The sequence below is a fragment of the Microcaecilia unicolor genome, chromosome 12 (genome assembly GCF_901765095.1).
Source record: "Microcaecilia unicolor chromosome 12, aMicUni1.1, whole genome shotgun sequence".
Lineage (NCBI taxonomy): Eukaryota > Metazoa > Chordata > Amphibia > Gymnophiona > Siphonopidae > Microcaecilia > Microcaecilia unicolor.
In genome coordinates, this window is record NC_044042.1 from 16,868,615 (window position 1) to 16,887,094 (window position 18,480).

The 18,480-nt window shown below is 42.2% G+C and overlaps 1 protein-coding gene across 2 annotated transcripts in view; it reads left to right on the forward strand.

Annotated features, from left to right (window-relative positions):
- The window catches only part of LOC115481819 (synaptonemal complex protein 1-like), a 314,023-nt gene that overhangs the window by 25,941 nt on the left and 269,602 nt on the right, over positions 1-18,480 (forward strand). For both annotated transcript variants that reach the window (XM_030221227.1, XM_030221228.1), the window contains exons 2-3: positions 4,070-4,132; positions 16,426-16,488. In XM_030221227.1, the coding sequence (XP_030077087.1) occupies positions 4,070-4,132; positions 16,426-16,488 (126 nt within the window). The remainder of the gene's footprint in view (positions 1-4,069; positions 4,133-16,425; positions 16,489-18,480) is intronic.

Consider the following 18,480-nt stretch of genomic DNA (forward strand, 5'->3'; position numbering starts at 1 on the left):
CTGGTTAAGCACTATTTAACCGGTCAGCATCCATTCTGACCAGTTAAATAGCACCAGATATCGGGCGGATAAGCTTTGCCATTCTAGAACAGACCAAAAAGTCCATCAAGCCCAATATTCTGTTTCTAACAGTAGCCAATCCAGGACACACGTACCTGGCAATATACCAAAAGAGTAAAAGAGATTTTATGCTGCTTATCCTAGAAATAAGTAATCGATTTTCCCAATTCCGTCTTAATAATGGCTTATGGATTTTTCTTTTAGGAAATTAGCCAAACCTTTTTTAAACACTGCTAAACTAACTGCTTTTACCACACTTTCTGGCAGCAAATTCCAGAGTTTAATTACATGTTGAGAAATAAATTTACTACTTAGTAGCTTCATTGCATGCCCCCTAGTCCTTGTATTTTTGAAAGAGTAAACAAGCGATTGACGCCTACCATTTTCACTGTACTCAGTATTTTATAGGCTTCTGTCATATCTCCCATCAATCGTCTCTTCTCCAAGCTGAAGAGTCCTAGTCTCTTTAACTTTTCCTCATAGGGAAGTCGTCCAATCCCCTTTATCATTTTCGTCATCCTTCTCTGTACCTTTTCTAATTCTGCTATATCTTTGTTTGAGAAGCAGTGACCAAAATTGCACACAGTATTCGAGGTGCGGTCACACTATGGAATGATATAAAGGCATTAACATTCTCATTTTTGTTCACCATTCCTTTCTTATCATTCCTAACAATTCTATTTGTTTTCTTAGCCGCCGCTGTACACTGAGCAGAGGGATCAATGTATCATCAGCGATGACACTTAGATCATTTTCCTGGATGGTGACTCCTAATGTGGAAATTTGTATCATGTAGCTGTAGTTTCCCACATGCATCACTTTTAAGTTGCTCACATGGAACATCATCTGCCATTTGAATTCCAAGTTTCATAAGGTCCTCTTGTAATTTTTCACAGTCCTCTTGTGATTTAGTAGAATAACTTTGTGTCATCAGCAAATTTAATTACCTCACTAGTTATTCCCATCTCTAGATCATTTATAAATATTTTAAAAAGCAGCAGTTCCAGCACAGGTCCCTAGGGAACCCCACTATCTACCATTCTCCACTATCCCTACTCTCTGTTTTCTATCTTTTAATTGGTGCTTAATCCACAGTAGGACACTGCCTCATATCGCATGACTTTCTAATTTCCTCAGGAGTCATTCATGAGGTAGTTTGTCAAATGCTGTTTGAAAATCCAGAAACACTATATCTTGAGTGGAGGAGTGGCCTAGTGGTTAAAGCACTGGTCTTGTAATCCTTGTGATCTTGAGCAAGTCACCTAACCCTCCATTGCCTCAGGTACAAGCTTAGATCTAAATAAACCAACTTAACTTTATCCACATATTTATTTACCCCTTCAAAGAAATGCAGCAGATTGGTAAGGCAAGATTTTCCTTGGCTAAATCCATGTAGACTTTGTTTCATTAATCCATACCTACGTATATGCTTTGTAATTTTGTTCTTTATAATAGTTTCTACTATTTTGCCCGCACCAACATCAGGCTCACCAGTTTATAATTACCCAGGTGACCTCTGAAACCCTTTTTAAAAATAGGCATTTATTTATTTATAACACTTATACCCACATTTTTCCACCCACGGGCAAGCTCAGTGTGGCTTACATCAATTAGTAAAGTCAAGCATTAAATTTGCCACCCTCCAATCTTCCAGTACCATTCTTGATTTTTAAAGATAAATGACATATTACTAACAATAGCCCTGCAAGTGTTTAGACAGTGTTTAGAAAAAGAACTGAAAGTTTGCAGATTGATTCTAATAGTCACATATAACTTTTGGGTCCATCTCTGGACTTCCCATGAACTGCCTGTTTATGTGGCACTGAATAAGAGCAGCTGGCCTTTCAGCATGGTTTAAAGGGGCTTAAACCACACCGATGGCCTAATTCTATATGTGGCGCTCAAAATTGTACACAGAAGTTTGGGTGTGCGCCCAATTTCTGCACCCATTTAATTGAATTACAAGCCAATTAGCACCAATAATTGGGTGCTAATAATTTTCAGCACTATTTGACATTAATTCAAATTTATATGTACATTATTAGGTGCTGAGAATTTATGTGTGGATCCAAAAAAGGGACACAGTCATAGGAGGGACATGGGTGGATCAAGAGCATTCCTGGACTTTATGCACACTTTTATACAGATCCACGCATAATTTAGGCATGAGAATTTGTACCAGGTTTTACTTGGAGTAAATCTTCGCACCTAAAATTGGGCGCATATCGTGGTGCCAAACAATATTCTAGGAATAGTGCCCAACTCTGAATGCCTTTTGTAGAACAGCACTTAGCACAAAATTTATTGGCCCCATAAACAGAATCTAGCCCTGAATATTGACCCCTAAGCTTTTATGTTTCTCTTCTGATTTTGTGTGGTTTATGTCCTTCTAATTGAAGCAATTATTTGCAACCTTGTTCTATGGCTTAATCTTCTTGAGTATTTGATATATTAACAACTTCCTCAGCTTTGAATACCTGATTGCTTACTACTAATATATATATATTAGTTGCACCATATATATATATGGGAGTTGCACCAGTATATTGGAATGCGATACCAATAGACCTTAGACATCAGGATTATATGTAGTTTAACAAATTTCTTAAAAATTGGGCCCGATATTGAAAGCAATTTAACTGGACAGGAATGACTGCTTCCTAGTTAAGGGGGTCTTTTACTAAGGCACACTCACATTTTTAGCACTCACTAAAAATAGGCGCACACTAAACGTTATTGACGCCAATGCAGTCATATGGGCATCTTTAACGTTTTAGCGCGCACCAAAAACATGAGCGCGCCTTAGTAAAAGACCCCCTAAATTGCTTATGCAGGACTATCCACTGATATTCAACTTAACCAGTTAGTGCTGCTGAATATCAGCACTAACTGCTAAAACTATAGTTGGCAAAATTTTGGGCAGTCTGGGGATGGAGTCAGCATTTATGTGGTTAAATGCCAATCCTATCTTTGGTTTTACTAAAGTGGTTAAGTACTGAATATTCCACTTATCAGATAATGGATAGCTGGCTGCACAAACCCAGATATTCAGTGCCAGTGCTCTGACATGGCCCAGCATTAAACACCCTGGCATAATGCTGGCAGTGGCCAAAAAAATGCTGACCACTGCTGGCTGAATATTTACTCCATGATGTTTTATTAAGGGGCCCATTTACTAAGTCATGCTAAAAAGTGGTCAGCGCAGTTGTTAGCGTGTGGGTTTCCTGCATGCTCCAGCCACTTTTAGTGCGGCTGTAAAATGGGCACAGTTTCATTTGTGCCATTGATGGCCATGCACTAATTTTCCAATTAGTGTTGGTCATTACCACGTGAGCCCTTACCATCACCTATTATGTAGGCACTAATTGCTCCCGTGCTAACCCTGCAGTAATTGGGCAGCGTGCAGCAGTTTGCCTGTGCTACCCGATTAGTGCAGGGCATGCCTACTCTCCGCCACCATACATGCCCCCTCACTAAAAGATACTTGATATTTCTTAGCACGGAATTGATGTGCAGTGATCCAAGAACTACTGCGGATTGCCTGAGTGTGTCCTGTGGTGGTCCCTTTTCAGCACGCATTAGTGCTTACCGCTACTTATGCTTCTTTTACAAAGCTGCGCTAGCGATTTCCTGCGTGGCAATTGAGAACAAGCCCATAGGAATTGAATGTGCTTCCTCTTATTTCCCGCACAGGAATTGCTAGCGAGGCTTTGTAAAAGAGACCCTTAGTAAAAGGATCCGTAAGTATTTTGATGATATAGCTTTAAAGCTTGGGAAGTTGCTTTATATCTTTGATTGATATTTCAGATTGTTTTGTTATTTTATTTTTATATTTTATGTTTAACTTCTAGGTTGTTTTATGATGCATTATGATTATTTTCTGTTTTGTTATTTTTCAATTTTTATTATTCATTTTATGTTTATCTTGTAAGTTTCTTTGAGCTAATGGTTTAGGCAGCTTAAAAATGATTGTTATATTTCTAACTGTACCAACAAAATATATTTTCAGGCCAGAAATATTGAAAATGAAATGTCTAAAAAGGAAAAGCAATTGAAGACATTAGAAAACAAGGTATGAAAGTATGATCAGGATTGTACTAAGCTATAGTTGCACCCTGTGCGACTCATCTAGTAGCACTTCACCCGCTTCACTACTTCCAGAGGAGACAGTGGGCTGGGAGCAATTTATGTTCACCTCCATATGTGTTCCCTGTGCGTCCACACTGCTCACACAACCCTTGGTACAGCACTGAGAATAATAGAAAATATTTAATGGAGCATACTAAAAAATTTTAAATCTGATATTTTCAAAAATCTATATATTTCATTTCTGTTCAACTTAAGGGTTGTTTACATAGTCACTGTTTCTAGAGCTGCTTTCTTCTTTGAGTTTTTTATGCTTGTAAATATTCATGGCATTCTCCGAGGGCAAGCAGGCCTATTTTTTGTCACAAGTGGGTAACGTGGCGTCATGTTGCCTGGTCTGGAGCTTCTAACAAGTTCAAAACAAAGCTTTGTGGAGTGCGAGACACCCTCCACTGTGCATGCGTGACTAACCCGCCTGCCACAAGGGCACGTCTCCCACAGTTCTTTTTTTTTTATCGCGGTGAAGAGAGGCTGTGTTTTTTCTGGACAGGGCCCCCATGACCGACCAGTGTCGGACCCGACCCCGAGGCGATGTGAGGATTTGACGTCATCCTTGTCGGTACCAAGGAATCTCGGTGCTGAGCTTTGGGTGAAGGCTAAGAAGCATTGGCACCAATACTCCTCGACGCATTGTTCCGGGAGCTCCAGGGTATCAAGAGAATCGGCACCTGAGAAGCGTTGGTGCTGGGAGGATCACTCCCCCGTCATTCAAGAGGTGTAGATGCGCCAGTCTTCGAGCAGCCAAGACCCGGCTCCTGTCTCAACCCCAGTGGTTCTTCAACCTGATTGGGCCGGTGTAATAAAAGTGAATTTTACAGATTGTTTTTTAACTCTGTGTTGACCGACCAGTGCACTCGGGGTCTGTATTGTTGATTAGAAGTAATTCTGTTTAAAAATGATTGTTTAACTTTGATTGTGTGAGAACAAGTTGGAATGCAGAAGATAAGACACAGCTCTAATTAATTTGATATGTGAAGAGGGGGGTGGTGCTTGTTTTCGGAGTTCAGCCTGGCCATCTGGACTTGGAAAACATGTGACCACATTCCCACAGTACCTAAACAGAGAAGCATTTTGTAATTTTCCTTAGCTCGGAACATGAGTTCTGTGCTTAATAAAAGGGGGCCTTTTTGCAGCAGAGCTTTGGGGCTCATCTGTGGGTAGACGTACCGTGCAGAGGACTTGTTCCTGGTCAAAGAAGCTCCTGGCCCTCGCTGTGAACCGGGCACCCCCAGCTGATGATAAGGGCCTGGATGATGTAAGGACCAGTGATGTTGTATGTATAGTGTATTATTGCTTCTTTTCCTGGTCTAAGAACTCTTAGCATTGCTTAGATGTAGAGACCAGTGATGTAATGATTGTTTGTATAGCTAATCATTGTGTGTATGCAGGCTGTAAATCCATAGCAATACATTTTTGGCGATGAGGGTGGGATTCGTACAAAGAATGACACCTTTTTAAGAGGAATGCAGGGGAGAGTTGAATTCCAAGGCTGGAACGAGGTTCTAGATGTTATTATAGCCACTGAGTGGTCATAATGGGAGGAATAGGATTCCGGTTTAAAGGAATCATTGCCTTTTGCTGTAAGTTTGCTGCAGGCAAAAAGTTAAAACAAAAAGGGAGAAGGAATGGTATCACATACTATCTTGTTGGGTAGACTGGATGGACTGTACAGGTCTTTATCTGCCGTCATTTACTATGTAACAGTATTGCTTATCTGAAAACCCATTAGAACCGGGATAAACAGCATAGGAAAAGCACAGAATTGGAATGATAAGTGTGAGATTTACAGTTAAAATGAGATGCTTGCCAGAATACTTTACTAAATGATAACTGAGCATTCCGCTATAAGAGTGACGCAGTATAAATATAAGAAATGAAGGAAGAGAAAATTAACAAAAAGAAAGTACATTTATATCATGATTTTAAAATTATGTTTAGACTCATTTGGAGTCATTAATTGCACATATAAAGGAAAGGGATGGGAGGTAAATCTTATAAGATACAAGGACTGTCTCAGGCAGGGAAACTTTTAAACTTTTAGGCATAGGAATGTGTTAATTGCAAGCAGCACATAAGTAAAATTCTGGCACCGGGTAATCAGGAAAAAATATGACCTTGATTGGAAGGGAGAAAAGCAACAGATTTTTTTTTAACACGCTTTTGAGCAGACAACACAGATTGCTTTGGATCTCTGGCTAGTTCAACTAGAAGTAGAATTAAGTGTCTCAGGGAATAAAAATTATGCTGATTAGACCCTTTGGCAAAAACAAAGGAATCGGGTAACACTGGGGTTTTAGAGCCATAGGTTTTTTAGAAGTAGAAAACAAATACAAACTGGGCTAGAGCCTCTGGAACGAGTGGAGAGCCCAGTCAGGTGGGGAAAATCCTATGATCAATTAATTGAGGAGCAGCAACATGCATGGTTTACAGATGGTTCTGCTAAGTATGCTGAAGGAAAGAAAATGTGGAAAGCGATAGCCTACAATCCAAAAATAGAACGTTCACTAGAATGTAGTGTGGAAGGAACAAGTAGTCAATATGCAGAGTTGTATGCTGCCTATATGGCTTTGAAAACTTGAGAATTTAGGGCAATGTCATACATATATACTGATTCATGGTCTGTGGCAAATGAATTAGCCACGTGGCTACCTACTTGGTACAAAAATAACTGGAAAATTAATACCAAAGATTTGGTGGGTCAGAGAATTGTGGCAAGATAATTGGAATTTTGTAAAATACTAATGTTATTGTTTTTATGTAGATGCTCATTGCAAGGGTGATGCTCTAGAATGTCTCTACATCGCAGTGGCTGATGAATAAAGTAAAATCACACCCCTCGAGGTGGAAAACTGTTGAAGAGCCAGATAATTGCTCAGGTTTGGCGACATGGGCGCACCAGAAATGTGGACATTTGGGAAGAAAGGCCACTTACAGGTGGGCAACAGATCGTGGTATTAGTTTAATTATAGATGTTATTAAAACTGTTATTGTTGAATGTCTGGTCTGTTAATACCAGACTAGGCGATCTGTTCCCCACATGTCCAAGGGGTAATTAAAAAGGGGAAAATTACCTGAACAAATTTGGTACATAGATTATATAGGACCTTTACCCAATTTGCAAGGATGTAAATATTGAATTGATGTACCGTAGACTGTCCATAAAGTCCCTGGTGTTGAGGGGACATATGACCAGTCATCAGCAGGATTGACTAGAAGGCTTTTGTCTATAAGGTACCTTATGGCCATCTGACTCCTTATTACTGAGGGGATATCTGGACTCTTACTAGTACTCATGTCTGTCATAGGGTTACCATAAAATCTTAGATTTTCTACAGGAATGAGAGAAGACAGAGGGTAAAGATATATATTTTATTTATGCTTACCAATACAAGGCAGTGCATTCAGAGACATCAATTGACTTCAGGACAGAGCGACCGCACCTCTGGCAGCATCTGGGTCTTCTGTCAGCCACTCCCAGATCTAGCCCTGCTTTTATACCCTCTCTCTCCATTGAAAGTAATGAGGCCCATAGAGTGCTATGATAAACTTGTTTACCCAAAACTTAGTCAACCGCAAATCCCCCTCTCACCCGCCTTTCTTCTATGTCAATTTCCTCAATTTTGCACCTGGCCTGACAATTTTTTCGAACTGACACGTAGCCTTAAAGATTCCATTTCATAACTCATATTGCAATTCATCTTCCATTTTGTATCTCAGAGTGCAACTAAACTTCCATTTTAATTACAGTCTCCTTGGCCTAACTTTTCCATTTCAAGTCATCTAGATCTCCTTTTAGGCTTAATTACCAGGCCATGCTTTTCCAACAAGGCCTCAATTATACCAGCCATTGATTTTTAATATTACCATTTGTTTCTAATAGTCTAAACTCCAAGGTTTGCCTTCCACCATTCCAGTGGAGGCCCAAGGAAGGCTCCTAGCTGTACCATATCTCTACAATATGTGTGCACAGCAGTAGATAATTATTTTAGATATTTAATTGCTCATCCTTGCAGGCAACACTATTAAAACTTTAGAATTGCATAACAATGTGCCTTAAGTCACAATCATATTTTCAAAGCACTTAGCCTTCCAAAGAAACCTATGGAACTTTGGAAGGCTAAGTGCTTTGAAAATATGCCTCAATATAACCTTGTCTTTATCCTCCGATCTGGGCAAGACGAATGGACTTATGTCCCAGCAAATAAGTGTTATCTTAGAGAATAACTGATCTGTTTATATGCTTTATTCATAGATCCTTGTAACATTCAGTGTAATCCTTCTTCTTACGGTGTCTTTGGGTATGGTTATTACCCCGGGTGGACATTTATGACTCACAGCCGAGAGTCAGAGCAAGCTGATTGGGAGATGGAGGAATCATAGTGAAATCTAACAACAAGATAATTACAAATGTTCAGCTAACTAGATGTGTCCTGTGGCAACTGTCAACAACACTCAAATATGGAAAGAAGTCCTGTCACATGACTGTTTAATATCATAGCTTCCAAATAATGAACTTATGGGCGGATGCATTCCAACTTAACACAGAAAAGACACAATGCCTTATCTTTTCATCGCAATATAACAAGATCAATTATACTAATATAAATACCCCAAACCACATTCTTCCTGTTTCGGATACCTTGAAACTCCTGGGAGTCAAAATTGATCGAAATCTTACTCTAGAAAGTCATGCGAAAAATGTAACAAAGAAAATGTTCCATGCAATGTGGAAACTTAAAAGAGTAAAACCTTTCATCCCAAGGGAGGTATTCCGCAATCTGGTGCAATCAATGGTGTTAAGCCATTTGGACTATTGCAATTCCATCTATGCCGGATGTAAAGCACAAATTAAGAAACTCCAAACTGCCCAAAACACTGCAGCCAGACTCATATTTGGAAAAGCGAAATACGAAAGCGCCAAACCCCTGAGAGAAAAATTACATTTGCTCCCACTAAAAGATCGAATTACATTCAAAATCTGTACCCTGGTTCATAAAATTATTCATGATGAGGCCCTGATATATATGTCAGACCTCATAGATCTACCAGCAAGGAACACAAAAAGTTCATTACGCACATTCTTGAACCTCCATTACCCCAATTGTAAAGGACTTAAATATAAATCAATATATGCATCTAGCTTCTCCTACATCTGCATGCAACTTTGGAACGCACTACCGAATGCCATAAAAACCACACGATCTGGAAGCCTTCCGAAAATTACTAAAGACTAACCTGTTCAAAGAGACTTATCAAAAGGATCCTTCATAAAAGACCTAATATCAAAACATTACCAGAATAAGTTACATTGAACTATTTTTATTTGGTTACTTTAATCACATTGTCATTATTGAACATTATACATTACCCTTGATCTCAAATACCTGAAATGAATTGTATATCTATTTTCTTCTAATTTATATTTTCTGTACTTTAATTGTAATAATATTCTGTACTTCTCATTCCGGAAATGACGATCACCATTATGGCATAATGTAAGCTACATTGAGCCTGCAAAGAGGTGGGAAAATGTGGGATACAAATGCAGCAAATAAATAAAATAAATAAATATGACTTGCACAATTCAGAGACAGACAATACAGCATCGTTGACCCAAAAATGCAGTCATTGTTGATATTTACACCACCAATGTGTTATTAGCAAATGTTTATATTCTTGTGTGAACACTACACCTATGAAGACCTGTGCAAATACTGTAGTACCCTTAATTGCCTTAATTATAGAGTAAAATGAACTTGGTATGATACACTGTTAGGAGTTTTTAGTACAAGTGTAGAGATAACAAAGGCTATTGATGCTGAAACTTTAGACAAAACAAAATGTATTAGAACTGACATTAATCAGCTTATTATTTTGCAATATGATAAAGTTTTTTTTTTATTGTACTCAGTTTATTATACTCAGTTTACAAGTAGAAATTTATATAGCATAATTTACTAGCGTGTTGTATCACTTATTTTCCCTTATACAAAGGAATAAGGCTCAAGATGACTAACTCTGAATACTTATGGAGGTGAATTTCACCGATGGATTCCTTCCACAACATGATTAATAATTTCGAATATTGCCTTGTGCACTGACCTCTTTTGTTATGGGCAAATTGTGCAGTTTAATGTAACTAAGCAGTATGTATTATTTGTAATACTGAATTTTGTTTAGTTATTAGGGGGCAGCATTATTACCATTTGCCCTGGAATTATACTTCCTACTAATTTAGTGTGTTTGTTGAAATTAGTTCTCAGTATATTATCCATTTGTATAATCTGTCTTGTTCCTTTTTTTGGGGGGGGGGGGGGGGGGGGGGGGGTTAGTAATAACTTATGTATGGACTGTCGTTCAGACAGAGTTGAAAATCAAGGACCGAATGTAATAAAAGTGAATTTTACAGATTGTTTTTCAATTCTGTCTTGACCAACCAGTGCACTCGGGGTCTGTATTGTTGATTAGAAGTAATTCTGTTTAAAAATGATTGTTTAACTTTGTGTGAGAACAAGTTGGAATGCAGAAGATAAGACACAGCTCTAATTAATTTGGTATGTGAAGAGGGGGATGGTGCTTGTTTTCGGAGTTCAGCCTGGCCACCTGCACTTGGAAAACATGTGACCACATCCCCACAGTACATAAGTTTCTCTGAGGACAGGCGTACGTATCAGGCCGCTATGCTCGCCACCAAAATCCAAACGTACCAGCTCTACACGAGCATCCACTTACGGAACTCGGTGAGGCAACTGTCTAGTTTGGTGGAAGTACTCCCTCTGGAGCTCGCCAAACCTTTTCACCAGGTGGTCAGGCAGCAGAAGGCGTGTCGCAAATTCCTGGCCAGGGGGTCTTACGACACTTTTGATGCCGCATCCCACGTAGCTGCTCAGGGTATCGTGATGCACAGACTGTCATGGCTGCATGTCTTGGACCTGGATCAGAAGACCCAGCAGCGAATGGCGGATGTTCCTTGCGGGGGGGGGGGGGGGGATAATCTCTTTGGAGAGAAAGTAGAGGATATGGTTGATCAGATGAAAAAGCATCATGATGCCATGGATTCTTTCTCCCACTGGACGTCTTCTGCTACTGCCTCATCCAGGAGGTTTTTTTGGAGGGAGGAGGAGTGCTCCCTATTCCTGTAATAGGCGTAGGTATACTCCTGCCTCTCGGCAGCCGCTTCAGGCTCAGTCCCAGCATGCGCGTTCTCATCAACACCGTGTATCTAAGGCCCCTAGGGCTCCCCAGCAAAAGCAAGGGACGGGCTTTTGACTGGCTCCAGTGCAGCATAGCCGCAGTAAAAGTGTCTGCACCGGGCGACTTGCCTGTCGGGGGGAGGTTGATATTTTTTCACCAAAGGTGGCCTCTTATAACCTCCGACAAGTAGGTTATTCAAATAGTCCGGTTAGATTACACACTGGCATCCAAGCCTCCAAATTGCCCACCGGGAGCTCAATCTTTTAGCTCCCAGCACAAGCAGGTACTTGCAGAAGAACTCTCCGCCCTTCTAAAGGCCAATGTGTTCGAACCCGTTCCACCAGGGGAAGAAGGGCTGGGATTCTATTCCAGGTACTTCCTTGTGCAAAAGAAATCAGGGGGGATGCGTCCCATCCTAGACCTAAGGGCCCTGAACAATTTCCTAGTTCGAGAAAAGTTCAGGATGGTTTCCTTGGGCACCCTTCTTCCCATGATTCAAGAAAATGGCTATGCTCTCTGGACTTAAAGGATGCCTATACTCACATCTCGATACTCCCAGCTCACAGGAAGTATCTTCGGTTTCAGTTGGGAACTCGGCACTTTCAGTACTGTGTACTGCCCTTTGGTCTCGCGTCTGCACTCAGGGTTTTCACGAAGTGTCTGGCAGTTGTTGCAGCATCGCTACGCTCACTGCATGTGTTCCCTTATCTCGATGATTGGCTGGTGAAGAACACTTCAGAGGCAGGGACTTTAAGGTCCATGCAGATGACTATTCAAATGCTGGAACTACTAGGGTTTGTAATCAATTATCCCAAGTCCCATCTTGTCCCAGTGCAAAAATTGGAGTTCATTGGAGCTCTGTTGGACACACAGGCGCCTCGAGCTTATCTCCCCCAGGCAAGGGCAGATAATCTTCTCGCCCTAGTGTCCTTGTCTTGAGCGTCTCAACAGATCACAGCTTGGCAGATGTTGAGACTCTTAGGACACATGGCTTCTACAGTTCATGTAATTCCCATGGCATGCCTACACATGAGATAAGCTCAATGGACCCTAGCTTCCCAGTGGTCTCAAGCCACAGGGGATCTAGAGGATGTCATCCATCTCTCCACTGATTTTTGCAGTTCCCTTCAGTGGTGGACTATTCGATCCAATCTGACCTTGGGATGTCCATTCCAAATTCCTCAGACACAAAAAGTGCTGACCACGAATGCATCCCTCCTAGGGTGGGGAGCTCATGTAGATGGACTTCACACTCAGGGAGCTTGGTCCTTTCAGGAGAAGGATTTTCAGATCAACTTCCTAGAATTACGAGTGATCTGGAACGCTCTCAAGGCATTCAGAGATCGGCTGTCCAATCAAATTATCCTAATTCAGACAGACAATCAGGTGGCTATGTATTACACCAACAAGCAGGGGGGCACCGGATCTCGCCCTCTATATCAGGAAGCCGTCAGGATGTGGCTTTGGGCTCACCATCACGGTATGTTTCTCCAAGCCACGTATCTGGCAGGCGTAAATAACAGTTTGGCCGAGAGATTGAGCAGGTTCATACAACCTCATGAGTGGTCTCTCAACATGGACGTTGTTCACAAGATCTTCCAAGTGTGGGGCATCCCCTCGGTGGATCTTTTTGCCACTCAGATTAATCACAAAGTCCCTCAGTTCTGTTCTAGACTTCAGGCTCACGACAGGCTAGCGTCAGATGCCTTTCTCTTACATTGGGGGACAGGCCTTCTGTATGCGTATCCTCCCATACCTCTAGTAGGGAAGACTCTGCTGAAAGTCAAGCAAGACCGCGGAACCATGATTCTCATTGCACCTTTTTGGCCCCGTCAGATATGGTTCCCTCTTCTGGATTTGTCCTCCGAAGAACCGTGGAGATTGGAGTGTTTTCCGACACTCAGAACGAGGGGTCGCTTCTACATCCCAACCTCCAGTCTCTGGCTCTCATGGCCTGGATGTTGAGAACTTAGAAGTTGCCTCTTTAGGCCTTTCAAAGGGTGTCTCCCGAGTCTTGCTTGCTTCCAGGATTGATTCCACGAAAAAGTGTTATTCTTTCAAATGAAGAAGGTTTTCCATCTGGTGTGACAGCAAGGCCCTAGATCCCTTTTCGTGTCCTACACGGACTCTGCTTGAATACCTTCTATACTATCTGAGTCTGGTCTCAAGACCAACTCAGTCAGAGTTCACCTTAGTGCGATTAGTGCTTATCATCAACGTGTAGATGGTCAGCCTATCTCTGGACAGCCTTTAGTTGTTCGCTTCATGAGAGGGTTGCTTTTGTCAAAGCCCCCGGTCAAACCTCCACCAGTGTCATGGGATCTCAACGTCGTTCTCACCCAGCTGATGAAAGCTCCTTTTGAGCCAATGAATTCCTGCCATCTGAAGTACTTGACCTGGAAGGTCGTTTTCTTGGTGGCTGTTACTTCAGTTCGTAGGGTTAGTGAGCTTCAGGCCTTGGTAGTGCATGCACGTTATATCAAGTTTCATCATAACAGAGTAGTCCTCTGCAAGCACCCTAAGTTGCTGCCAAAGGTGGTGTCAGAGTTCCATCTGAACCAGTCAATTGTCTTCCAACATTTTTTCCCCGTCCTCATACCCGCCCTGGCGAAAGCAGTTTACATACCTTGGACTGCAAGAGAGCATTGGTCTTTTTCATGGAGCAGAGAAAGCCCTTCAGACAGTCTGCCCGGTTGTTTGTTTCTTTCGATCCCAACAGGAGGAGAGTCACCATCGGAAAACGCACAGTCTCCAATTAGCTAGCAGATTGCATTTCCTTCACATGCCCAAGCTGGGCTGACTCTAGAGGGCCATGTCACGGCTCATAATATTAGAGCCATGGCTGCATCAGTGGCTAACTTAAAGTCAGCCTCCATTGAGGAGATTTGCAAGGCTGCAACGTGGTCATCAGTCAATACATTCACATCTCAGTACTGCCTTCAGCAGGATACCCGACTTGACAGTTGGTTTGGGCAGTCGGTGCTGCAGAATCTGTTTGGGGTTTAGGATCCAACTCCACCCCCCTAGACCCATTTTTGTTCTAGTCCTGGCTTCACTCTTAGTTAGTTGTTTATAGTTTCAGGTCAATGTATGTTCTGTCCTCGCCGTTGCGAGGCCCAATTGACCAATGTTCATTCTTTTGAGTGAGCCTGGGTGCTAGGGATACCCCTCATGTGAGAACAAGCAGCCTGCTTGTCCTCAGAGAAAGCAAAGATACTTACCTGTAGCAGGTATTCTCCAAGGACAGCAGGCTGATTATTCTCACAAACCCGCCCACCTCCCCTTTGGAGTTGTTATTTATTTCTCTACTAGCCGTTCAGCCCGTAAAAACGGGCTAGTATAGGAAGGGGGGGGGGGTTTGAAAGGCCCCCCCACCCTGCCGCCGAGTTCGCCCCCCCCCTCCCCCGGAGCCGTCGCCACCCACCTTCCACCCGGTCGGGCCCTCGCTTCGCTATTGAAACAGCGAGGGCACGCAGCACACAGCTCTACTGCTGAGCTGCCGTGGCCTTCCTTCTTCTTCTCTGCCTGTGTCCCGCCCTCGTGTGAGGTAAAATTGTCGAGGGCGGGACACAGGCAGAGAAGAAGAAGGAAGGCCGATGGCAGCTCAGCAGAGCTGTGTGCTGCGTGCCCTCGATGTTTCAATAGCGGAGCGAGGGCCCGACCGGGTGGAAGGTGAGTGGCGGCGGCGGCGACTCCGGGTGGGGGGAGCGTTAGCGACGGCGGTGTCCCTCTCAAATGCGCAGTAGAGACCCTGTCTGTTCCGCCCCCATCATCACGTATTGACGCGGGGGCAGGGCAGAGAGGGTCTCTACTGCGCATTTGCGAGTGAGTACGACACTCGCCATTTATATATATTGATATGCTTTTGGATTTAACTGAGGAGAAGTGCTCACGCGACGGGCGGGAAATCAGTCCTCACATGCGCACCAGAATACTCTGGCAAAACTTTACTTTTTTGGTTGCAAAAATTTTCCGATTCTTGGCCCGACGCAGACGTCAACCCACATATAAGAACAATCAGCCTGCTGTCCTTGAAGAATACCTGCTACAGGTAAGTATCTTCACTTTCTGTGCAAAATTTGTCATCCACATCCATTTGTAAGGACTTCTTTCTTCCTGTCCATTATGAGCAGCTGCCTCAGGTAATTCTCTCTCCCTTTGTTCCTTTCGTGTATCTCTGCACATCAGGCAGCAAGCTTTCTCAATCTGCCTCAATCGGCCGCACTGGTTTTCATCTTCTCCCAGGTAGTGCTTTCATTCATAGATCCTTCTTGAGTGTGCTTCTCCAGGTCAGTTTTGGTCTTCTCAGTTCACCGGCTGGTCTCCATTTAATGCCATTATGGGATGACGATGGTCTTGCATACATAATGTGTCCTTTCAACTGGACTCTGCATTCTGTAACCTTCTGGGGTTGCTTTTCCTCAGTATTTCATCATTTGTGATGTGATTTCGGTAATAGATTGTTCTCAGGCATAACTAGTGAAATACATCCAGTTTCTTTCTTACCTTGGTTGATATCTTCCAGGTTTCGTTGGCATACAGTGGAATGGTACAGGCACAATTTTGTTTTGATACCGATCAATTTTGCTGACCATATTTAGCGCAATTGACTTACCGCTGTTGCCACCTTTCCAGTCCTACAGTTCACATCTGCCACAATATCACCATTGTTTGACAATATACTGCTGAGATAGGAAAATTGTTTTACATCCTCAATTGGTTTCCGTGGCTATTAGTTCCAAACTAGTATTATAAATCCTACTTTTTCAGCAAACTCTTCTAATTTAGCTGTTAAGGTTTGTAAACTCTTTCTTGAGTCTTGACTCCCCCATTAAGGCTATATATCATCAGCAAAAACCAGATCAATAAGTCGATGCAGTCTTTGTCATTGGATACCAAGGTTTATGTGTTTGTTGTTTCATGCATGACAGATTCAACCACCAGGTAATTAACTTGGTTTTATTTTGTGAGTACCCTTATAATTTTAATATTCTGTACATTTCTTCTTCTGTTATCTTTGTTTAGTTTAGCATCGTGAAGAAACAGATAGAAAATAAAAATAAATCTATAGAAGACTTGCAGCAAGAGGTATGTATATTTTATATACCTATGCAGTCATTTTAGCTTAAGATATCCTTTTAATTGCTCGCCAGTTCATTGCAGTAAAAATGCTTCTTTTAGAAATTTGACTCCTTTTTAGCCCAAAAATTTTAGATGTGCATTTTGTTTATTGAATTTGATCTACAGGTTAAGAAATTTTGTAGATTTTTTTCTTTCTACTCCTTAACCTTCTTTCATGTTTCCCTAAAGTCATCATTGACAAGTAGAATAGATGCAGCCACATCAATGGTGATATCATCTGACAGACCCAGGATGAACCTCTCACTCTTCCATAGCACAGAAAAAGCTGGAAGGCTTTCCTGGGCATGTGCCAGGACTTCTGTATCAGTGTCACATGTAATTACTTCTTATCCTCAGTCTTCATCATCACTCAGACTGGCTTCTCCTATATTACAAAAAATTGCTAGAAAAAAAAAATATCCATTGTGGCAGACGAAAATTTGGCAAAACAATTAAATGAGTACTAAGATATTGATATTCAGTGACAGTTAACCAGGCAGGAGCCACAGGTTCCTCACATGATCATTAGTGGCACTAGTTAATATCACATATGATACTGCATCACTATCTGGTGGGTGCTAGGATGGTATAGAGATGCAACCAAGGAGAACCAGGAAGTTGTTTGGGCATCACCAGTATTCCCAGTAGTGTTCCCTCTAAGCTGTGTTGGAGTTCCCCATCCTTATTCCTGCCAGTGGAGGATGGTGCTTTAAATTTTCAATCGATAGGGATAGGCAGGTTTCCTGGAGTCCTGCTAAGTTTGGGTGTCCCTTGCTATTGAAAATGTAATACTGAAACATCACCCTCCATTGGCAGGATTGTAGGTGAAGGACTCCTGCACAGCTTAGAGGGAACAGTGGTGGCTAAGTAGCTATCCAGGCATGTTAGGCCTGGGGAAAAACCACCAAGGTGGAGGAACAAAAAGGAACCTTACAAAGTGCGTGGTCACTGGCAAACAGTAAGATGAAAAGATGAGACTGCAAACACACAAAATACTCAAGAACTGTGGTTTTATTGAAGAATCAAAGGGACCCACACCCACCTAAACATGGACTGTGTTGGCTCCCTTTGATTCTTCAAGAAAACCATAGTTCTTGAGGTTAGGAATAGGTACATAGCAGTCCTAACCTGCAAAGATAGCTATTTGGACACTGGCACTGAATATTGATGGTGCCCATATAACCTTTGGAACCTGCCAAAGACCTGAATAGTCAGCGTCAGTACTCAGATACGGGCTGACACTGAATATCTGGGTCAAACAACCAGACTTAAAAAATGCTGGCCATCATGGATTGAATGTTAACCCCAAAATATTTGCTGACCCCTTGAGCTTCTCAGCAGCATGTGCAGAACCAGCTAAGAGACAATTCAGACCACAAAAACCATTGGGGGTCTTTTACTAAGGTGGGCTCACGTTTTTAGCACGCACTAAATGTTAGGGATGCCAGTGCATTCCTATGGGCGTCTCTAACGTTTAGCATGTGCCCAATTTTAGCATGCACTAAAAATGTGAGCACTGTGAAAAGGGTCCACTGCTTCCCAACAAGGTGGAGCCGTCCACCTCCCGAACTTCCAGAGCTCACCACAATTGCAGACAGTGGCTAGGTCAAAAGCTTTTATTATCAGGCCAATAACAGCAGTCTCAAACTTCAGTACACAGGTTATCTCCAAACAAACAAACAAGTTCCAACCAAAAGCAGGTTTCCAGTAAAGCATGTAAATAAAGCAGGTTTCCAAATACATCAGGCTTTCAATAAAGCAGGTTACTCTCACCTCAAACACCCTTCCAAACCCTCAGGAGCTGGCCATCCCTGTCTTGGAACTCTCCCACTCCATAGAGGCCTCCCCCCACTCCTTGGATTTCTCTCCCCCCTGATCTACCCCTCCTTCCATATAATCCATCCAATCATCTTCTTCCCTCTCCATGGGCCCCTCTCTATTCCAGCTGAGCCGCATGGT